The 25,151-nt window shown below is 39.8% G+C and overlaps 1 protein-coding gene across 2 annotated transcripts in view; it reads right to left on the bottom strand.

The window, feature by feature from the left end:
• Window positions 1-25,151, bottom strand: part of XRCC4 (X-ray repair cross complementing 4) — a 167,730-nt gene that overhangs the window by 99,229 nt on the left and 43,350 nt on the right. For both annotated transcript variants that reach the window (XM_058656183.1, XM_058656182.1), the window contains exon 4: window positions 8,366-8,532. In XM_058656183.1, coding sequence (XP_058512166.1) covers window positions 8,366-8,532 — 167 coding nt within the window. The remainder of the gene's footprint in view (window positions 1-8,365; window positions 8,533-25,151) is intronic.

Below are 25,151 nucleotides of genomic sequence, written 5' to 3'. Positions count from 1 at the left end.
TGTCTGCCGTTCCATATAATTACCCTAATATTTCATACCAAACATATAATGCTTACAGAGCAGTAGCAATACATAACTGTTGCCTGTATATACACACATTATTTCAACAATATAATTACAAAGAAAATGGTTGAGATTGGATAGCTTTCTTATAAATATATGATCACCTATTTTCAACCACTCTCCTAGCTAGAGATGTGGAGAATTCAAGCTTCTCATAAGAGAAAAAGGAACATAGGGCAACATACTTTCTGGAACTAATTTGAGCCATCATCTTGGGTCATCATCTTTGGCACAACTGTGAACTGTGAGAGCAGTAAGCATACGTGTTTCACAGGCTGTTGGAGCCTCGGTGCCTAGCCTAGCATCTGGCACTCTAGAAAAGGGAATGAGTGAATATGGGTATCTTTCTCTTATTTCTCCAGCTTCATTGCTGATTTATTACAAATCCCTAGTAGTGCTTTCATTTCTTTGCCGTGTTCTGTTCTGTAGCTTTGCCAGCCTTTTCTGCCCAGATGCCAATAGCCAGTCCTTAGTGGGGCACAGGGAAGGCCTCCTCGGTGATCATTTTGGCTCTTCTTCCTGTAGATGTCCCATATGGTTCCTAATGCTGCTATCAGCTGGGGGCCAAGTTGAGACCTTAGCACAGCTGTCCTCTTTCCTCAGGCCATAGAATGCTAAAGAAGCACGGCTTGAAGGGGGGTGACCTTCAGCTCCTGAACACTGGCCTACATGGTCCCAGTGGGCTGTTGGGTGTCCTGAGGATCACAGACATTGACTGTCCTCTGGCCACCCCTAACTCTTGCAAGTTGAAGTCCAAGGTGGCTGTTCCTTGGGTGTGATGCCCTATTGTGAAGCATCTTACAACGGCCAGATGGGCCCAGACGGAGAGTATGGCTAACACCATGTGTCTCCACTGGTAGGCCTTGCCTTGGTTCTTTCTGGCCAGCTGGTTGAGCCATGAGGTTGTAGATAGCTGCCAGCCACAGTGAAAATGCAGCTCAGGGACTGGGCAGCTCTCTTCTAAAAGAGTGTGGCTGGGGAGAAAGGTTCATGTGTATAATGTTATAAGAATAGGGACACTAGGAATTCTTACTGTTACATAGCTATTCACCACTTTTTAATCTTCAGCTCTAAAAAAAAAGTGGTGAATAATATTAATCTAACAGTATTCCCTATCAAAGAAAGCTCTCTGAGAATAAAAAAAATACGCAGAAGATGGGGGTAGGGGAAGAAAGAGCCTGAGAAGAGGGACCAATCTTGGTAGCTTATTTTAAAAAGAATAAGGTTTCTGCACTCTTGCGTGTTCTGTAATACAACAGTGATTAGTACACAACACTACACAATACTAGTGCACACATTATAAAATACTCAAACATTTGAAAAATAAAACAGCATATAGAAGATGAGCATCTGGCATCGCAGCTAAGAGCTTATTTAAGGTGCCTGTATTCCATATGATTCTTTCTGGGTTCAAGTCCCAGTTCTGTTCTTCATGCTGAGGTGAACCTTGAGAAGTGGCAAGTGACAGCTCACTTACTTGGTTCCTTGTCACTCAAACTGACATAAAATTGAATTCACAGTTCCTGGCCTTATGCAGATTTCAATCCTGCTAGTACAGGCACTTGGGAGGTAAATTAAATAGTTATCTGCCTGCTTTTCTATCTTTTAAACAAACATTTTTTAAAATTAAAACCACATGTGAAAATATAAAACAAGGATTGTGGTTAATATTACAATTTCCTATATAAAACTTTAGGAATAGTAACACATTCTTAATTTATCTAACTTGAATCTGCACTGCAGTTTGAAACAAATCAAATAAAAAGGCTAATTGTAGTATTTATGATCTTTCAAGCTAATTCCCATATGTGTATTAAAATTAACCATTGGTTTAATCCACTGAATACAATAATAAACACTAAATGAAACATACTAAAGGATAGTGTTAAATATGCAGTATCAGAACTGTACTGCTAAAGGGAACACACGTGGAAAAGTCCGAAGACAGAAGAGTGCCTGTGAATTCCCCTTGCTAATTCTGACAAAGCTTCAAGATTTTATTGCACCCAATCTTCCATCACTGCTGGAAAATACTTCCTAGAAAAGCTGGGGAGTAGGGACTGATATTACTATTATTACAACTCTTTTAAAATAAAGGTCTTGAATGCTCCCGTCTACCAGTTCATTGCCAGAATGTTCGCACTGGCCAGGGATAGGACCTGGGGACTCAATTTCCCATCTGAAGCAGGCACTTAACTACTGGCATCACACCTGTGGTCCCACCACCTGCAGCCACCTGCAGCAACAGGAAGTTGAAAGCAGCAGTATGAGCTATGCAAGAAGTGACTGCACATGCTAACCTCTGACCCAACTGCCTATTCCCGGAGTACTATTATTTTATTTAGCTGAAAGAGTTACAGAGACAGACAAAGCCCAAGATACAGACTTTCCATTTATCACTTCACTCCCTCCATGGTCTCACAGGCAGGGTGCAGCCAGGCCAAAGCCAGGAGCCAGGAGTGTTTTCCAGCTTTCCCATGTGCATTATCAGGGAGCTGGATCAGAAATGGAGCAGCAGGAACTCAAACTGGCAGCAATACATCATGCTAGTATAATAGGCCGTGGCCTTTACAAAATATTATTAAAAACAGCTGTAAGACAGGAAATGCAATCCTTTTGTTCAATCTTTTGTAACTAAGAGTTATACAGCCTCCTCCAGACCTCAATTTAAAAAATTCTATTTTTACTTTTATTTCAAGAGCAGATTTCATAGGGAGAAGGAGAGACAGAGTGGTCTTCCATCTGCTGGTTCACTCTTGAAATGGCCACAGTGGCCAGAGCTGAGCCTATCTGAAGGCAGGAGCCAGGAACTTCTTCCTGGTCTCCCAACTCGGTGCAGAGGCGTAAGGTTTTGAGCCCTCCTCTACTGATTTCCCAGGCCATAATCAGAAAGTGGTTTGGAAGCAGAACAGCCAGGACATGAACTAGTGCCCATATGGGATGTTGGTGTTAGCAGGTGGAGGATTAGCATACAACACTACTGCAACATCCCTCAGGACTTCCATTTTAAAACCAATCATCTCCTACATTCTCATGTTGGTATGTGTTGCACAGGTCTTGCCTCCTACCAAGACCTGTCTTAAGGGTTGCACAGGACTTAATAGGTAAAACCACTCAGGGCACAAAACCATGGGATTCCCTAACAAAATATTAAAGAAGACTCACATGCAGCTGGAGTGGACCACACTTGGCCCAAGGATCGTCTCCAAGGTAGAGCTCAAAATGCAGGAGACCATCAACAACCTCAAGGAGGGAAAGCCTGATGGCCCTTCACCAGTGACTGGGACAACTGAACAATAATGCTATTTTACTAGGAACCTAGTGTTGAGTTAACTAATGGCCTGGACTAAATGTGTGTGTGTGTCTGTGTGTGCGTGTGTGTGTCTGTGTGTGTGTGTGTGTATACAGATAGATAGATAGATTTAATAATTAAATGGATTCAAAACTAATTGTATAAAAATATTGACCATTCAAAATGAAATGTTTTGCCTTGGAAAATTATCTGAGAATAATATGTCCAAAGCAATAACAAAAAATAAGAGTGAAATGAAAGCAATTTCATAAAAAAAAAAGAGAGAGAAACAAAGTCCCAAATCAAACAGTGCTCACATAGTGTAGAAGCGCTTATATTGAGACAGTTTTGGCCAAACTTAAATACGCATTAGGATTGTGCAGCTAAAGAAAATCTGAATAGAGCAGAGAGGACAAAGAAAACAATAACGTCCCGGAAAACCAGCAGGCTTTGGACTAGAGACTTAATAAGCCTTGAAGAACTGAGGAAGATGGTGAACAGCTGTTCCTCCCACTTTCTGCCGACAGAACAAGAGGAAATGGCCTTCAACTGTGCCATGAAGGACTCAGATTACCAACACAGGGAGGAAGATTTCTGGCTGAGAGTGTGTCTAAGCCCTGGAACCGGCTTCCAGCACGAGAGGACCGTATCTCTTGAGGTCTTAAAAGAAGTCAGACTTAATTCATCTGCAGATAATGTGACCATAGCTTGAAGGCAAAGCGACCACAGAGAAAAGCTTCCAAGGTCTTCTATTCTAACGATTCCATGAGTGTCAACCCAATTCACTGAAAACTGCCTCCAATTATGGGTTTAATAACTATAACTCAGAATGAAGCCAAAGGATTTCAAAATTGAGGTCGGAGTGCAAACAAAAGATCTATTCAGCAACATGAAACTTGAGAACTGTTATTTGAAATTAACTAGGAAAAGCCAGTGAAATGTATATAGCTCATAACCTAAAGGCTTCAAATAGAACTTTTAAGATATTTTCACCTTTATATAAACTACAAAAACTAATTTAATAGAGTAATACCACTTATTCAAAATGGATCCAGGACTATAATTACTAAACAACAGCACGCGCACACACACACACACACACACACACATACACATCATTTATACCAATCAAGCTCATTCCTTTAATTCATACTGGGATTCCAAATTCCTCATGCAAGCCCCTGCTGATGCTCTGCTGCAGTTTTAAAGGGATAAAGACTTATAATTGGCCCTGATCTTGGCAATGATCCAAAAATACCAAAATATATAAAAATTTAATCGTCGATTCCAGAATATACTATTTGCATTTAGTTTTTCCTTCTAGTCTGTATATAAGTACATATTTTATTCATACTTATGGTAACGCACATGTGTCCTCATGATATATCTTCATGTTAATGATCACAGGTGTGCAGGATTGCTTTTTCTCCTCCAATGTTCTATTACGTATTAAAACTGGAGGGTAATGAAAAAAGTTTGTGGAAAAAATGAAACTAAAGGATGCTTATGTTGGTGGAAAAATATTTTAAATCCATGTATATTAAGGGTCTTCCAAAGTTCATGGAAAACAGATTATGTCAAAAACACAAATGAATTTCAATTTTTTTAAAGCAAAAAGGGGGTAATAAAATAGAGGTAGCTTTCTATTTCATTTTCCACGAACCTTTTGAGTTCCCTTGAAGAGCTGAGAGCCACCTGCCACAGTGTGGAACAGTGCTTCTGCTTGCTCTGTGCCTAGCCCTGCAGTCTGGAAAGTGACAAGGAAGACATGACCGCTGCAGGGACGGACACCGACGGCCCTGCACGCCGCACGGTGGCTGGACCCACTGTCCGGCTCACAGCCCCCGAGTGTCGGACACCGACGGCCCTGCACGCTGCACGGTGGCTGGACCCACTGTCCGGCTCACAGCCCCCGAGTGTCGGACACCGACGGCCCTGCACGCTGCACGGTGGCTGGACCCACTGTCCGGCTCACAGCTCCCGAGTGTCGGACACCGACGGCCCTGCACGCTGCACGGTGGCTGGACCCACTGTCCGGCTCACAGCTCCCGAGTGTCGGACACCGACGGCCCTGCACGCTGCACGGTGGCTGGACCCACTGTCCGGCTCACAGCTCCCGAGTGTCGGACACCGACGGCCCTGCACGCTGCACGGTGGCTGGACCCACTGTCCGGCTCACAGCTCCCGAGTGTCTACCCTGTTACGTCCTGTTCAAATGCTACCCACTCCAGACTCTTCTGAGCCTTTTGGAAACTGCAGTTTACAACCTCTGCTCTGTTTTCCATATTCCAAGGCTCTGTTGACGGCACAAAGACAGGGTGGCTCGGCCATAACCAAGACATACAGGAATCTACAGTCCCTAACATGGACACTTGCTCCTCTCACAGAACAGAACACCAAATCTGGGAAATCCATAATGCTCCTAATCTTCCATCTAGTACACAATCAAAGCCCCACACAATCTGGAGGAGACACTCTTTGTCTCAGTTCTCTGGGACACCCTCAAGGCACACAGTGAGTCCTGAAGATGTCTGATCCAGTCTCAAAAAATAAAATAATAGAACAGCTAGAATGAACCAAATCAGGCAGGTGACAGGATACAAGACTGCGCTTTTGATCATACGGGAAATCTGTTATCACAATAACAAAAAAAGCACTTTCTGGAAAGTTCAGGAATCACCAATCAGGCATCTGTTCACCAAAGATTGTACGTGCTCCTCACACACACCGTCTTACGGCACTGACTACATCCGACCCTACCGCCTTGTCTTCACTCCCTGCTGCTTTCAACTCTATGGAGTGGTGGTGAATACTGATGAGATAATACCTCTGTCAACCTCTGGCAGACATCTTACAGCAATTTGTCCAAGTACCAAGTACCCAGTCTGCATTTTTGTGGGCAATTTGACGATCAGGTTTCCTATCATCTTGAGGGCATTTTGAGTTTTAAATATAATGACTTGCTGCAATCATAGTATGTCTCCTTGAATTTGATTTATTTTATATAAAAACAGAAAAAAAAATCCAAACTGCAGAGGTCCAAAAAATGTTTGCAACACAGATATCTGATATTGATTCATACCCAAATGAATAAAACAGAAGCTAAAGAGAAAAACTGAATTACTTTTCTGTATGATTTCCTAATACAGAAGCTTTGGTGATTTATGTTACTTATATGTAACTATATGCGAATGTAATTGCTAATAAAAATCAATTTAGACTAAAACAGTATATGATAAATATTTTCTTAATAACAGAGAACCAATTACAGCCAGGTATGAATAGCTTAATTTCACATATCTTACATTAATTAATGTAACAAAACCTGCTTTCTTTTACTGACACACACGTTCACATACATGTATGGACAATGAATCTCCCATCGATTTGTCAAGGACTCCCTCATCTACTTAGTGATATACACTAGAACGATCACAACGGTTATTCTCAAAAGATCCTAGAAGAAAATGTTCTTAAGCTTTAGAGTTCCTTGCATGAATGTGAAAGATAAAACTATTAGATTTAACAGTATTTCTAAGAATTATATATTCTGGGGAGGTTGGTGTGATGGCTCAGCTAACTAATCATTCATTTCCAAGTACCAGCATCTCATAAGGGCACCGGCTCATGCCCCAGCTGCTCCACTTCCCATCCTGCTCCCTGTTTATGGCCTGGGAAAGCAGAGGAGGAAGGCCCAAAGTCTTCGGACCCTGCACCTACGTGGGAGAGCTATAAGGAGTTCCTGGCTTCTGGCATCAGACTAGCTCAACTGTGGCCATTGGGGAGTGAACAGCAGATGGAAGATCTTTCTCTGTCTCTCCATCTCTCTGTAAATCTGCTTTTCCAATGAAAAATCAATAAATCTTTAAAAAAAAGAATTATTACATATTTCACATAATTATTTTAGACATTTCTATCCATAATTTACCTAACTAGAAACAAACTGGACTTGTGGAATTGTGCATGTTCCTCTGAGGACATATGTTCACAATAAATATTTTGTTTATTTCAAACATTTTTCAAAAAGATTCATTTACTTTTATCGGAAAGTCAGAGTTGCAGAGAGAAGGAGAGACAGAGACAAAGATCTTCCATTTTCTGGTTCACTCCCAAATTGGCTGCAATGGCTGAAGCCACGAGCCAGGAGCTTCTTCTGAGTCTTCCACATGGGCATAGGTTCCCAAGTCCTTGCACCGTCCTGCACTACCCTCCCAGGCCGCAGCAGGGCGCTGGACGGGAAGTGGAACAGCCAGGATTAGAACTGGTGCCGGTACAGAACGCCACTGCTTGCAAGGCGAGAAGTCAGTCACAAGGCATCGTGCCAGGCCCTGCTTTAAACATGTTTTACCTAATAGAGTACTACAAGTTACACAGTGGTAAATCTTCAATTATTATTTAGTTAAGCAACTTCATAACTGAAATGATAAATTACTTTATTCTTCATTAAAAAAAAAATAAATGAGGCAACTCCAGAAAAATAAAAGGTTTCCCAATGTCTTACACAGTAGCCACTTACTTCATTTTTTAAAAATGCTTCTGGTGTTAACTTCCAATCAATCATGATAAGCAAGTTTCCATTAGGAGCCAAAACACATTCAAAACAGCTGCCATTCAGTGACTCCAAACAAGGACACCAATGCATTCACTTGTATTTCAGATAGTTTTCATTCATTATTACTTCTACAATTGGGTTGAATTGATTTTTCTTTAAACACCCACTACCTAAATTCTTTATTAATATTATAATAACGGATTCTGATCAACAATGCCCAATTACTCCTTACTGTTTATATTTTTGCAGGTACCACCCACTGCTAATAACCTACAAAGTGTTCATACACTCCCTTCTGCACACTATAGATTACCAATTTGATTTGAGGAAGGAATAATTCAGGACCATTTTATTGTCAACATATTAGTCTACATGTATTGTAACTTTACAGTCTATCAGCTTGAATCTATTGGAAGCAAGCGCAGTGGGTTTATAATGGAAGCAAACTGTGTACACACCGTTCTTGAACATCATTCCAATCTCTTAGAAGCCTTTCATTCTCTTTCTGCAAGTGCTCATTTTTGGCTTGGTTTTCAGCAATCGAGTCCAGGCAGAAACAAATAAGTTCTCTAATGACCTCAGTGGGGCTTGCAACTTTCTCCAGGTTGAAGGAACCAAGTCTGAACTAAAATGAAAGGAAAACATGGTTAGGTTGTAGTCTACTTTTAAATATCCTCAGTTTCTTGTGAGAAGCAAAGTGTGTATAAGACTGAACCATAACATATCTTCTAGGTGCAATTATGCACTAAACAATTAATAGCATGAGCATGGTCCCTGTGCACTGGTTAGATGGGACAACGGATATAGCAATATTATTTCTGGTTTGTGTACTATCAGGAGTTCCAGGAGAGCTGAGGCCTAGTAATAGTGGAATGTGGGCAGAGAAGCCAGGGAAAGGTGAATGTCTGCTGCTTTGTAAGTGAGTCCAAACTGTTATTCATTGCATGTCTCTTAGGATAACTTACATTGTTGGGGAAGCTGGGACATAGGTCTTCAGCTTAATAGATGGACTTGAGGATAATGACCATTTGTTCCTCTTGGGATTATGTTTGGTTGGATTATGTCTGGTTGGATTATGATTGGTTGGATTGTGATTGGCATGTGTAGTTTGTTATTTCTAGTGTGCTCTATTATCACCAAGCTTGGTTAATAAAGACTCCTTAATAAACCTTAGACATGTCTGGTGTGATCTTGCTCTTACCCCACAACACAACAAGTGCAAAAATACATATCACAAAAATATACGTACTTATGAATTTAAATTATATTGTGTTAATATAATTTACATTAGTTTCATTTTGCATGAACCTTTTAAAGTATGCTTATACATATACTGTGAAGAAAAAAATGGCCTACTTCCTACTTTCTTACGAATGTGTCAACATTTAGCCTAAGAATAAAGTTTATAAGTAGTAAGACACTCTCATCCACCAGCAAAAAAGAAAGCAATACAAATATCGAACACCACCTGTTTACTGAAGGCTAATTTTCAGTCATTTCTCTCTGAAAAGGGAGTTATACCTAATGACTTTGAATCTCAATACTGAATTGAGATGAATGATATTTAACTTATTACTAAAAAAATCAAAGTGTTTATAATAACGAAGAGAAAACTGATATGCGTGGGGACTGCCCACAGGCTGGCTCTTTCATGCACAATAGGTTATAATTTATTACTAAAACTGGTAAGAACACTGTCACACTTGTGTACTTTTCTATAATTGTGAAAATCTTAAAAAATATCCTAAATGCTGATAACATACAGAAACTATTGATCATTAATAAAAATAACAATTATCCCTAAGATCAAAATTAAAATAAGTATTCCTGGTAATAAAATAAAACAAATAGCAATTATTTTACATAGCTATCATGCATACTGGTTGATACAATAAACACCGCAAAAACATAACCTTATCTCATTATGAAGAAAGAACTTACAATTTTTTCTTCAATCTGAAACATGGAGTCTCAGAGAGAAGTAGAAACAAAGAACGATCTTCCATCCAACTCTTCATTCCCCAAATGGCCTCAACCTCCAGAGTAGAACCAAAGAAAGCTAGGAATGAGTGGTTTATTCTTTGTATGTTGCTTTTTGGCACCAACAAAAACAACGTAACGGACAGCACAGCAGTGTCACTTAAACACACACACACACACACAATTCAGGCGTGGTGCAATGGCTTAACGGCTAAACCACCCCTCACCCCTTACAAGTGCCAGTTTATGTCCTGACCGTTCCACTTCCCACCCAGCTCCTGGCTTCTGTCCTTGGAAAGCAGAGGAGCACAGCCCAGTGCGTTGGGACCCTGCATCCATATGGGAGGTCCTGTCTCTGGATTTGCTCAGCCTAGCCCTTGTGGCCTCTTGAGGAGTGAACCAGCAGACAGTAATCTTCCTCTCTGTCTCTCCTTCTCTCTATAAATCTGCCCTTCCAATACAACATAAATCTTTTAAAAATAAATAAAATTAGTTTTTTCATATAAAACAAGCAAATGCATTTCACAATACAGTTTTAAGAGAATAGTGATATTTTCCTCACATCCTCATTCCGGTCCATGTTCCCCATTGCTCTCTTTCTTCCAAAGTTCTTTATTTTCCTAAATATTTATAATGAGATACTTACAGGTCTCAGCTCAATCACAGCTTTAGCACTACATCAGGTAAATATTTAAATGACTAGCAAGTAGAAGAAAAAAGCCATACTATTCCTCAAGAGCACAGAGAAATGCACAAAATATCAATCTTACTCATTCAGACCACATATATATATTTTTACTCTACATATTAGTTCCATAGATCTGAGAAAACATACGATATTTGTCTTCTTGGTACTAGCTTATTTGACTAAACATAATGGTTTCCATTTGGATCCATTTTGTTGCAAAAGGCAAGACTTCATTCTTTTTTCTTATGGCTCAGTAATATTCCATAATGTACACACACACACACACATTTGCTTCATCCAGTAATTCATTGGTGGACATCTGGGTTTATTTCCAGTTAACACAATTGTAAATTGAGCTGCAATGAATGTGGGTGTAAAATGGCTCACATATGCTGGTCTCATATCCTTTATATAAATTCTCAGGAGTGGTAAGACTGGGTGGATCTATTTTAAAATTTCAGCGTAAACTCCATCCTCTCTTCCACAGTGGTGCACTGGTATTTCGTCCCCACCAAGAGTGGCCTAGGGTAGCTTTTCCTCAGCCTGCTCATCGGCACTTCCACCCGTTTCTTCACTGGATTGTTCCCTGCTATTAAGCTCCTCTTAGACCTGGGTGTTGGTCCTCTACCAGCAGTGCAGTCTGCCTGATTACCTCCCATTCCCTTTGTGATGCAGAGGCTTCTGAGCTTGATGTCATTCCATCCATCTTTTTTAAACTAAAATTGCCTGTGCTTCTGGGGGAATTTCCCAAGAAGTCTTTGCCAAGCCAAGAACTTGAGGTCTCCTGGATGTTTTCCTCCAACATGCTGAAAGATTTCTACTCTGTTCTATTGATTTGCATATCTATTTTGTGCCAGTACCAGACTGCTTTGAAAACAACTGCCTTGTGGTACATCTTAAAGTCTGGTATCCTATCCTGATGTAATCCTTTAGCCACTACGCTAGCTAACTGCTCATTAAGATCACTGAATCTGGGCCCGGCGCGATAGCATAGTGGTTAAAGTCCTTGCCTTGCACACGCTGGGATCCCATATGGTCCCCGGTTCTGATCCAGGCGGCCCCGCTTCCCATCCGGGTCCCTGTTTGTGGCCTGGGAAAGGTAGTCGAGGACGGCCCAAAGCCTTGGGAACCTGCACCCGCAGGGAGACCTGGAGGAGGTTCCAGGTTCCTGGCTTTGGATTGGCGCAGCACTGGCCATTGTGGTCACTTGGGGAGTGAACCATCAGACAGAGGATCTTCCTCTCTGTCTCTCCTCCCCTCTGTATATCCGCCTTTCTAATAAAAATACATAAATCTTTAAAAAAATCACTAATTTGTCATACCACTTATCTAATAATAACATGTACCACATGTATATGCTTTTAAAAAGTCTTTCTATAAATATGTTACATATAGATTAAGAAATATTTAACTCTGTTTGGGAACTATATTCCTCTTAAGCAATTTACAAATAAAAATAGAAGTCACAAAAACATCCAGCCCAACGTGTAAATCTGAATGAACATTTACAAACTGCTTCAGGTAATTCTTCTAATTCAAATTCATTTCCGTATATACTCCTAGAAAATAAATTTTGCTGATGAATTATAGTTGCTAACTTAAATCTTCATGTAGAACACAGGACTAGATTGCCTAAATTATACATTCCCTGCCAAAAGATTAAGTACTAGGATTCACAGGGGTTCAGAAATATTTATTAAGTCACTTAAAATGTAAAAGTAAATAATGGATATCAATATTCTTTTTATGATAGTCATATTTTAGAAGACTGAGCATAACTGTTTTAGATACAAAAAAAAAGAAAATCTTGCATTTGTGTATATATATATATATATATATATTTAAGCCTAAGAATTTACAAGGTCAATTTAATCCTTCATTTATTTTACCTCTTTTTGTTTCTTGACAAAAGAAGTGGTACCAGATAAGGAAATACTTTCCTTTACTTAAACGAAAGTATATTTACATTGAATTAAACAGTTTAATAAGCAATGTTTAACCAAAAAGAGTTAAAATATTTTGAAGACATTTATTCAGCTGAGATTGCGCCAGGCAATTTGTCACGTCTGATTTAATTCTCCTGAGTTTAGGCTCAAATGGCCAAAAGCATTTGCAATATTCTTGCATAGCAAAATGTGTGTTCATTTATCAGGCATGAATATTTAAACAACCAAGTTTTATGTCCATAAAGAAAAATATACTCAAAATACTGCCTTCATCTTTTGAAGCCTTAGGAACATAAAAACACACAGAGTTAAAGGCAAAAGGTCTCCTGGAGAATATGGCTTTTTTGAATGAATACAAAGCAAGATGAAAATTTGGCTCTTTTTCTTTTTAGATAATAGATAGCATTATCAACAAAACACAAGCCCACCAATAGATCTCATATTCTTTCATTATTACAACTGTCAGGAAGTTTTTACAAAGAATTTTTTTAGGAAAAAAATAGGGGCGGTTTTCATCATTTGAATATTTAAAAATGCCAAAGGGATACAGAATTCATGCTATACTTTTGTCTTGAATACAATGAGCAGTAAAATAAAAAGGCTCCTACACTCCTATCTTAGATGACAAAGGAAGAAGCAGTTAATTCCAAAATGGTTCCTTTCAAATTATTACTAGAATACAGTTATTCAAAATTCAAACAAGAGGACTCTTTTAAAAAGCTAATTCAGCATAAAATATTATTTCTTCTTAAAAATAGGCAACTATATTTTGATACTGATTCTCTTATCTACCAGTTTTTACATATTTAACAGGTGTAAGTCTCTACTGTTAAAAGCATGAGCTATGAAGTACTTAAAAGATGTTCAACTTCACTAATAAAATACACTGTAAAATAGTCAGAAAATCATCACAATGACAGCAGAATACAACTCCTATCAACTTCTTAGACAAATATTTTAAATAGTAGGAAAAAAAAACCCAATAGTACCTAGAAACTCAATCCAAAAAAAAGAGCTTACTTGAAACATTCCAATTTTTTTCTTCTCACATTTGGGAGTGAGTGACTGCTCTGCCTGTCCACACACAGTGTGGGACCAGGGTTGGGTCAACACTTCCCCCTTCAGAGCTGCTGCTCTGCCCCGTGCACAGATCACACATGCAAAGAGCAGGATCAGAAACTATCTGTGTCTGGCCTGTCCTTACACTACCCCTAACAAAGCACACATGGCAACTTGCGAGGGCAGAGCTACAGAGAGAAGGAGAGACAGAGACAAAGATCTCTCATTCATTGGTTCAATCCCCAAGTGACCACAAGGCAGGAACTGAGCTGACTCAAAGCCAGGAGCCAGAAGGTTCTTCTGGGTCTCCCATGTGGGTATACAGTCCCAAGGCTTTGGGCCATTCTCTACAGCTTTCACAGGCCAGAAGCGGGGAGCTGGAGGTTAACTGGAGCAACTGGGATACGAACTGGTGCTCAGATGGAATCCTGGCACTTACAGGGTGAGATTTTAGCCATTGAGCTACAGCACTGGGTTCAAGGATATTTCCTTCTCTTTCTTTTTTAAGATTTATTTATTATTACTGCAAAGTCAGATATACAGAGAGGAGGAGAGACAGAGAGAAAGATCTTCCATCCAATGATTAACTCCCCAAGTAACTGCAACAGCTGGTGCTGCACCGATCCAAAGCCAGGAGTCAGGAACTTCCTCCAGGTCTCCTATGTGGGTGCAGGGTCTCAAGGCTTTGGGCCATCCTAAACTGCTTTCCTAGGCCACAAGCAGGGAGCTGGATGGGAAGCAGGGCAGCCTGGATCAGAACCAGCGACCACATGGGATCCCAGTGCATTCAAGGCGAGGACTTTAGCTGCTAGGCCACTGCACCGGGCCCTCGAGGATATTTCTTAAGCAGGCAAATTCACACAAATGTTAGATTGTATTATTGCACAGCTGTTCTGTATTTATTACTTCTGTCATTTCAAAACAATATACGTGACTTTAAATGACAGAGCAGAGGCAGAAACTACAAATTAAAGACGTTTTGAAAACACGTCTGTTCTGTATAAAACATGGCAAAAACCATCTTTCTGTAGTCAGTTGTCACCCTCAGACCTGAAGAAACACCTCTGTTAGATTGGAAGCCTCTAAGACTTTAAGCTAGGTCTCAGTTTTTCTATATGAAAACATTGAGAACAAACAAATTGCGGTTTTACAGGTGATCACAGTAGGCAGTACTAGCTAACTCTTGAGGGTTATCGTCTCAGCTGAACAGCAACCTCTGTGTTTAAAATCTGCAGTACAAAACTCAGTTTCAGAAAACTTGCAAGTTTTTTTCTTGTTGTTGCTTTAGTTTTATCTTGTTCTTGTTTTGTTTTGTTCTGATTGGCCTGCGTAGTCTGTGCTGTGGTCTTGTTTGCTGAAGGTCTGTTAGTCCTTCCAATCCAAGAGTAAATGCCACATCCCCTTAAGTGCATCTAAGCTGGGGTGAAGATCTCTTGAACTGAGTTAGCTTCCATTGACTTCATTCTTCTTAACACCTGCGTCTCTGGATATTTCAGAAATGCCAGCTTTGCCTTTAGATCACAATCTTACCATATCTCCTCTTTTTTTCATTGTCAATAAAAACATTTATTTTGTATTTTATACAAAACAACCAGAAATCTGCAACGTGAGTTGACAGTCACCCAAGGGGGTTAAGAGTATGTCCATCTCTGGGGTGGGCTCTGGGGTCTGTGGGGCCACACAAACACAACCAGGGTGGGGGGGGAGAGGGGCACAGGATATGAGAATGTCCACTCTTTCTTACACAAAGACACAGAGCATTCTGAGTCACTGAGAAATCTGTGTGAATAGAGCTTCCAAAGCAAACACTGCAACTGTGAGCCCTGGGGGACAGGGGAAGAACACTTATAAATAAAGGGGCTCAAGGGTTGCCGAGGAAGCTTCACTCTCTTTAATGTCCTTAGCATCAGGACCTGAAACTCAAAGACAACCATATTCAGTCCTTGATCATTTCCTCCCAAGTGTCCTGCATGGTCTGGACGCGTGCAAGCAGATCAAAACTTCCACAGGGAAGTGGGCATAAAAGATCACATACTCATCATCATTTTTTACAGAAAGATATTCAATAAGGATATATATTGCTTACTGGAGTTGTCCTCATTGGGAATTTGTGTAACTCTGATGGAGTAGGCACTCTGAGAGTCAAAAACTAATAAACAGTTTAAATGACTCAAAGATATGACAGCCTAGTTGAATAACATAATTTAATCAAAAGAACTCAATAGCACCTGCTGTTGTGATAGTATACAGGTTTAATAAAAATTAAACAAATTTTGAAACTTCATATTAGGTAATATGCTCAGCTTCCATATTCTTTTTAGTATCACATGGATAAGAGATGTGTGACTACCAGGGAAGCATATGAAATAAATACTGTAGCTAGGATGAACTCCCGGGGAACTGTCCATGATAATTTTAAGTGTTTCTGGGGAAACAAGCATTACTAAGGTGTGACTTGTTAACCCTAGTTAAAAAATATTGACTAGAGTTTCAGTTTTCAATAATTATCAAAGTTGACTAAATAACCTCAAACAATTACCTTTCATTATTAACTTGGTAACCAGAATACAGAACTATCACTAAGCAAATGATGGTCAGAAAGGACCTCAATTTTAATTTCAACAGGTGCTTTTAAATTGCTGTATCAGGGAAAAGTCTTCTGTATCTAGATATGCAGATATTTTAAAAACATTAGGCATTATAGTTTATAAAGCAGTATCATTTGTTTATTGTAGCTATACTCCTAATTGTAGTGATACATACTTTAAAATTCTAGTAATATCCAAAATATGTTATATTTATTTAAAAGACTGAATTGGGGCATATTTATGTTAATCATCAATTATAAGTATTTTGAATCAACTATACCTTGTGAAATGGTAAATATACATTTAAATCAAGATTATTCTAGTCACATTTGCTTTATACACTAGTTCTACCCTAAAGGGCTCCCTTGAGAGCAACGACAGAGCTCCATCCGCGAGACTGCTAACCCCACACATCCAACTACAATGTTTTCTGGCAGAAATTTCTCAGAGATCACAAAAAGATGTTTATACACCTCAGAAAAGGTTCTGAATAGTTTAGATATGTATGTTCTTATCAAACAAAAGGTAATAATAACCTAGGATTAAAAAGTATGCTAAACTACCATTATAATACTACAAATGAACAGCATTTTAAGGCCATGTTACAGACCTTCATATTTTAAGCGTCATCTAAGTAGTACCTAAAATTATTACTTGAATACCGTGTGTCAATTTCCTCTACTTCATAAACGCTCCAAGAGTGTAGACATATTTTCTTACTCACAGTGGTTTCCTCTGCCTTGCACTATTATGAACAATTACTACTTTTTTCCCCACTACTAAGCATGAAGGTGCAAAGAATGTGCCTCATTCCTACGTGATGAAATAGGATGCATTTATTCATTCACAATATTACTTTAGGAAGTTCGTGAAAAAAAATGGAATCAAAAGTTTAGTGGGCCAATAATCTGGAGCAAACAATTTTAAAACCCATGTATGAAAGATGCCACAAACCTAATGCTCCAGTTTGGCACAGAAGATGTGGTGTAGTATTTGCACATATTTTATGCATGTCGCCCATATTCCTTTAATCATCTCTAGATTACATATATTTAACATAGTGTATTGCTGTGCAAATATTTGTTATGCCAGGTTGGGTCTGGGATAACCACATACACACACACACACAAACTTTTGTGCAGAGGTTCAGTATATATTCAGTGTTTTTTTCCAAGTACTTTGAATCAAGGACTCTTTGAAGTTGAATTCAGAGATGTGAAATTCATGGATGTGAGAACCCAGTGTAAAAGGTATTTTTCTCCATCCAGAACCATTATGCTTTTGATATAATCAAAGGTTCTTTTTAAGACCTTTTGTGAAGTCCTACTGCTTGCTTTTAAATTACATTGCTGTACTACAGCTGAGTACATTATCCAGCATCCCTAAGAGCAATAGGCATCTGTTGAGAACTCATTCCTTATAATCAGTATTGAGCCCATACCGTCCACGAGGCTCTTACACATCCATGTTTCAGATTCCAGCACAGAAGCAATCTTGTACTGAAGTCTGGAATAAGCAACTGGAACCTCGGTATTCAAAGAATGCAGACTTGTAAGATCTAAAGGACTGCTCTAGAAACGTGTAAATAAGACACAACAGAAAAACAACATTTCAAAAAAAAAGAAAAGAAACCCACACTGCAGTGTGAATGGGACTGCCTCTTAGAAATAGAGGATTATTTTAACACAGCATTCCAGTGTGGCGAGGACAGAGAAAACTCCCTGGGGCAGCATCACTGCTGACCGTTGCATGGTTTCTGTTGCTCACAGAAACAGTGAGCAAGCAAATATTGGACAGCTGATGCAATATTAGAAATTGTCATGCTATGGGATATGTAGCAAACATAAATTAGCAATAACACATGAGGGATTGGCATCTATAGTCATTTCCTGGATTAAACTAAGTTTTCTGAGTATTATAACAACTATTTCTCTCACTGCTTTCTTTAGGAGAATTAAATTTAAAGAGTAGGTCTTTACTTTCCATAACTATAAAATATTGATTCTTTCCTATTTAACAATATCATAAATATACACGAATCCCTCTCATGTCTGCTACACACACACAGCACATACACACAGCACACACACACACTGCACACACACAGCTCTGAATTGCATTTATTTGATGGAAAAGTGATGGAACAGCAAGTTGGTAAAAGTGCATTACACTGACATTAGAAATTATCTTTTTAAAAAACCCTCTGTGCTAACTCTAACCCATTATCAGTTTTAAGCTAATAAATGCGAGACTAGTGAGCAAAAGAAAAATCAAAAAAATATCATCTGCCTCAGGCCTGTTGCTGTAGCCTAGTGGCTAAAGTCCTTGCCTTGCAAGTGCCTGGATCCCATATGGGAACCGGTTCCAATCCCAGCGGCCCTGCCTCCCATCCAGCTCCCTGCTTGTGGCCTGGGAAAGCAGTCAAGGACGGCCCAAAGCCTTGGGACCCTGCACCCACGTGGGAGACCCAGAAGAAGCTCCAGGTTTCTGGCTTCGATTGGTTCAGCTCTGGCCATTGCAGCCATTTAGAGAGTAAATCAGCGGACGGAAGATCTTCCTCTCTGTCTCTCCTGTTTGTGTATTTGACTTCCAATTAAAAAAAAAAAAAACCTTCAAAAAAATTAAGTGTTCCTTTACCATAAAAAGGTAGTGGAATGGGAAATGGAGACAAGCCAATGATTCAGAAGCTCGGGGGAGCGTAACAGAGGGAGATGGCAGCTGAAGTCAGAATCAAGGCCGCAGAAGAACAGGACTGACCTTTGTCATCATGAGCTTTGTGGAGAGGATCTGACTTTTAAAATATCACACACAATTTACAACTGATAAGATAAAAAACTAAAACAAAACAAAAGCAAACAGTCTGGAGTAAAGTGAAATAGTTCTACTTTTAGGTTACTTGCTATGGCTACAAAACATTCAGTGTTGATGTAGGAACACCAACAAGTATGAAAGTATGCTTTTATAGTTGGTAACATAGTTCTTCAATATCCCAGGAAAAAATGACTTCCTGAAACAGCTAACGCTTTCCAGGTCAATAACATCTAGAAGAACGTCTAAACATTAATTACCACAAAATCAAAGTTGTTATTTTTCCAAACGCATTGTAGCATCCCGTGAGTAACAATGGAAAGAGCTGCCATCCAATAGGTCTGTTTCGGTGTTTGCCAAGCATATACGGCAATGTCACATTTGAGATTGTAGGAGCATTTCTGACGTTCTGTCGAAGTAGAATACTGTGCAAGTGTCTTTGAACACTGAATTTTAGGAGTGCTTCTGGGCACTCACTTAAAACCTTGAGTCACTGAAACTGAGAGGGGCAGCCCTCGGTGAGCCTTCTCGTGTTCTGTGTCTGCATTTCCTCTGAATCTTCATTCCAGTGTTTGAGGCTTTAGCTTTTTCTTCAACATCTTCATTCTGTTTCCCGTGCCATGACTTTCTGTTTTCTTAAGTCCACTGCTGCCTGCAACACTCCATTTATGTATAGGATCCAGACACCCAGCAATCCTGCTCCAACAACACTCTTAACCACACCCGTAAGCACATCATTTCCATTTGGATCACTATAAACATCCATGTGCCCATTTCTATAACTGGGCACCTGAGCAGCAGCTGCCGGAGAAACAGCAAAAGTTTATTATTGTTGTCAGCTGTCCCTGAGAACAATTTGTTTGTTCTAATAAGTTTCTGTCTTAATGCAATTGCGTCATTATAAAAACATTAAATATCTGAGGGCTGGGAAAGTAAAGGAGTCTATTTGGCTTAAGATTGATGTTGGGGGAGGATCCAAAAACCATGGCACTGGTGTTCTTATTAGTGAGGGCCATTTGGCTGCAGGCAGAAGTCAAACACATGAGGTGGCCATGGCCTTGCTTTATAAGAAGACACTCTTGAGAAGTCAGCCAGGCCTGTGAGAAGAGTCCTGTAGCACAATTCAGGATGCCCTACTTGTATCATAAGTCCTGCTGGGCAGAGCTGCAAGAACCACAGATAGACTGACTCAGGAAACGAATTCATTGATAAGCTGAGCCCATCTCGTACTTTGAATAACACGGCCCATAGAGAGCCCATGTTGCATTCTGGCGGGTTCCTCCAGCACCACCAGAGACAATTTTGCCATGAGAACAATAAAGCAAACAGGATCAGTGCACACAAAGAGGAAAGAAATTGGGTCACTTGCTTGAAAACTGACGTTCACATAGCACAGAGCCCCTGTATTATCACAGCTGTGTTTAATCTCACACAGATCTGTGGTACCCTGTGCCATCATAACACACTCTCCAGCACAACTCTCATTACTAATCGGCTACTTGTCACCACACCCAAAATACTTGAGAACGACCAATTAGGAAAGCAGGGAGTGTATCTGGGCTAACAGTATCAGATGCCCATGGCCTAAGGTTGATTGGCCTCAGCGGCCTGGCGTTTAACAGAGGAAGCAGAGGGCAAATTTACACAGTGTGTGTGGCTCGGGGGGCAGGCCAAGAGGTGGAGAGACAGGGAGCAAGCTTGGCCACAGTTTCATATGCCTCCTGCTTTAAAGCCACCATAATTTGATCATCTGAATCCACCCTAACAACTTAATCTCATCCATGATCACTTTTCAAAGTTTCACCCTGAAGTACCAAGACTGGATCAAGTTCCAAACTTCAGCCATTAAGTAAGGCTCTTGGAATCAAACCCTAACACACTTCTGTGGGGCTGTAAGGATAGGGAGGCAGAAAACTGTTACTCAATTCATAACATTTTCCCCAGCTGGCATTTTCAGAGATAAAAACCAATCAAAGGTCTACCTCTCATGCCCCTGCCTGGCATTTCTTTGCATAAAACGGTTACCATTACCATACTGGAAGAACAATGTCTCCAATTTTGCTCCAGATAACTATTTTCTGACCCTATGCAGGATCTCACTACATACCCTCGACATTTTCACTCAACAAATCCCTGAGAACATGTTGTGTGCCTGGTACTTTAGTAGAGAATATGAAAAGTTAAATATTCCCTGCCTTTGTGACACTTACCACCTGGGACAGATGGGTAACAAATCTACACAGTGAAATCAAAGCAGTGTGGCTGTTAGGGTAAGGACATGCTAACAGCCAGGGCAGCATGCCAGAGGCCAGCACGCTGCTGGAGACAGGCATCAAGCTGAGCCCTGAAGGCTAACAAAGGGCTAGGCTGGACAGGAGACCAGGTGTGCAAAACAAGGCAACAGATTCTCCCCCAGAGGCAAAAGTGAGCATCAAACATTTGTGTCACCGAGGAAAAACATAAGAAACACAACATCTGGTTGGGAATTAGGGACTGAGAAGGAGAGCAGCAAACAGCACACTTACTGAAGCTAGCAGACAGACAGGTTACGCAGGTCATGCCAAAACTTCCAGTCGACCATCATTTCTCATACATTCAGAAATCCTCCTCTAATCTCCTAGCACCACTGCCTCGCTTCTCCCTTTCTGTTTCGCCTCTGAAATTCTCTCAACCAAGACCATCCATAACCCTTGTGTCCAGAAACAAAGGCCATGCCACAGTCATTATTTACTTGTCCTGATACATTTTCTCCTGCTAGATCCCTTTTTCTTTTTCAGTTTCTTTACAAATTCTGTCTTTCACGCCAGTGCCATGAAGGCTCCTTCCAGGCTCACTTGCTGTTCTTTCTTCCCCATTCTCTGAGAGTACTCAAGTACTCTCAAAGTTTCACATATGCACAATAGGCTCATAAATTGCAGTTCCGTATCTGTAGTCCACTTGAGTAGTCTGAGCATCAAACCAGTACAGGAAGCTTCTTGTGGGACAGCCAATAGACTCAGAGGACCCTCCAATCGACCACCACCATCCGTAAGTCACCCTTTGCTTCTAGCACCTGAAACTCTCTCCGCCAGGGGACTAAATTCTTCAGCATCACCCTTGATGTTACTTTTTTCTTCTTCCTTATCTACCCACCTATTCAATCATCAAGTTCTGTCAATTCTACATCCTAAAGAGTTCTCAAATCTGTCCACTTATCTGTACTTCAATTACTGCTATCTTTGTCCGCTTTCCGTGACCTTCCACTTAGATTTCTTCGACAGCCTTTAACCTACACTTCCTGGTTCTTCCGGCCCTTGTGCCATTCTCCACATTCACTAGAGTGACATCTTGAAATGTAAATCTGATTATGTCAATCCTGGTTTAAGATACTAGAGCATTCCTGTTACCTACAAGGTAAGGTCATTCCCGGGCTGGAGCCTGAGGAACCCTCACAACCACTCTCTTCAAATCCGGTGATCCTTTTCCTAAAACACTTGCAGCTCATCATTCCAACCCCTGTTCTCGCGTTCATTCTGTCTGCTTCTGCACAGTGCTGAACTAATCCATCTGTTGCGTTCTAACTCCACATCCCTCTAATCTTTGCAGAATTATTCTTGTCCCTGGGATTTCAGCAGTCTCAACATAAAGAAAGGTTACATTCATGAATAATTCTGTAAGTGAAATATAAAATATTATTATGTTGTTCAATACCTTTCATATACCCATCATCGATTTCTTTGAAGGATCAAAATTAATTTTAAAAGCCTCACTGATAACCAAATAATTTTCCTGCCTTACTACTTAACAACTCATGAGAATAATGTAAAATCAACCATCATTCTGTAAGGCACTAAAAAGATTATAGTTAGGTAGATGCTAAAATTAAATCTTTTCTGACACAAAAATATTCCAGATTCCTTGGCCCCACTCATGTTCTGAACCAATTTTTGCTTTCATACAGACTTCACCTTTTTGTTTTTCAGTAAAATCTATCCCAAATGCTATTTCAACATAAGATAAGCAATAATCCATTTATAGGTAATGCAGAAAACAGCATATTGAACTCTTATAAATCCTTTTTGGGGCAACATTTAAAGCTAATCACAAAACAGAAAATGCATGGAGTGTGGTCGCATGCTGGAACCAAATCTTCATTAAGCCTATCATAACTTCAGATGAAAATGCCTTATTTTATTATTTTTTATTAACAATAGAAAAATACAATTATTTTGCTTAGAAGCTACATTACACTGAAATTTTATTTTATCAAGGATCATTTTCTCTTAAATCACTTCTACATTTTGGTACTTTTTCACATTAACCCCCCAAAAGAAGATCCATGCTAACATTTACTCATGGGAGTATGGTACCATGCGGCCATATGTGCTTTCCTGGGAAGCCTCAGACACAACCCCTCCAGCCCCATCTGACTCTCAATCTTCTTTAGGCATTTTTCACCAAATGCAATGACCTCTACAGCTCTGCTTTTGTGTCTACTTATGTATTTTTTTTCCCACACACTCACACAGAATTATAATGTTGCTTGACAGCTGTCTAATTTCCTTCATATATGTTTTTAGTCCTCAAAACTACTTGGCGGTTGAATAAATAGTGAATGAATTATATCACTGACCAAAAATTTACTACAGGTTATAACTCATACTAACCAATGGACAAGTGAAATGTGACCATATTGTCATCATTAGTATGACTTTAAATAGGGGGAATTTATCTTGTTTAACATAAACTGAGGTACTAATAGCTGATTTTATTTTTAAAAGTCTATTAGTAATACTTTCTCCTTTAAAATACATATTTACTTATCTGTTTTCCCTTTCCAAAATCTATCATTTTACTTTCAGTAGCTCCAAATCTAAGGAGTTAAAATTGAAATGAAGGAGGAACAAAATACCTAAAAATTACGTCAGAACGTTCTTATCTTATTCATACTAGTGTGAAAGAATGCAGACTGCATTTCCTGCCTTACGTCGGTCAATACTGAGATCTCAGGAGTCACCACAAGTGAGTTCAGAGCTTGAGTTCTAAGTTCCAGCCTGAAATAAGCACGAGGAATATCGGAAATGTGGTCCATAAGTTTCTGCACAATCTTCCGTGAAAATCTGAAATTCAATACAATGCTCTTTCTTCAATAATCAACGGTAACAAGGCAACCCATCTTGTACAAACATACTACTTCATGTGAATGGAAATATAGGAGGAGTATTCTGTAAGACCTAGCATACTGATTCATTTCAGAAAAATTAGATATACTACAATACCATGACCATGAATTTTTAACTTTTATGAGCTTGAAGTATAAATGCAGTCAGACACAAATGTTGAATTATTCTAGCAATTAAAATTGCTGTTTGCCATGAAATAATGCCATTACTGCGTGAAAAACAAACTGTTATGTGGTAACCAGGCAAATAAGTTATGTTACACAGAGCAGCATTTTGCTGTAAGCAAATATTAAAACCAGAAACTTAGCTTAAGTCCAAAAGTGATCAACTGTTTTGGCATGCTCCACTTGCACTGTTAGGAACTGTTTTCTATGAAGCAATCTTGGATGCGAGCAATTACCTATTGCCAAAAAATGTCCAAATAGTATAGCAGTGATTGTATTGTGACAATTTAGCAATCACAGTTCATTCGCTGAGGTGTGAAGGCACAAATTTCTACATCTCTGAGATAAGCAGGAGTGTGAGGGGAGGACACACCAAGCATCCTGAGCATACTGAGAACACAGTGTAAGCTAAAATGCCGAATTACGTGAAAAGCCATATCCATGGTGAAACAGCATCAGAAATGAAATCTTGTACATTTTAGAGCATAATTATTTCTTTGATAATTATACTTTGAGTGTATTCCTCAAACAATCAAATTAACAATTTATGCACAACTATGAGAAACACTTTCACATTTACTTTCATGGTTATGATACAATAAAGCAACAGAAGCATGCCCCCTTAATACACCAGTTCACAAAACCACAGAATGTAAGTTCTTACAAATTATCTTAACTTTGGCGGCTGGTGCAGCCATGAGGACCCCACTGAGGAGGCCCACACCCCATGAGAGCTCGAGGATACAAGGGCTGGCTCTGCTTTCCATTCCAGCTTCCCACTGACATGCTCCCTAGCAGGGAGCAGGTGATGTCTATCACCTGGGTCCTTCCACCCATATGGCAGGTCTA

This window comes from Ochotona princeps, chromosome 28 (genome assembly GCF_030435755.1).
Source record: "Ochotona princeps isolate mOchPri1 chromosome 28, mOchPri1.hap1, whole genome shotgun sequence".
Classification (NCBI taxonomy): Eukaryota; Metazoa; Chordata; class Mammalia; order Lagomorpha; family Ochotonidae; genus Ochotona; species Ochotona princeps.
This window is presented reverse-complemented; position numbering and strand designations above follow the sequence as displayed.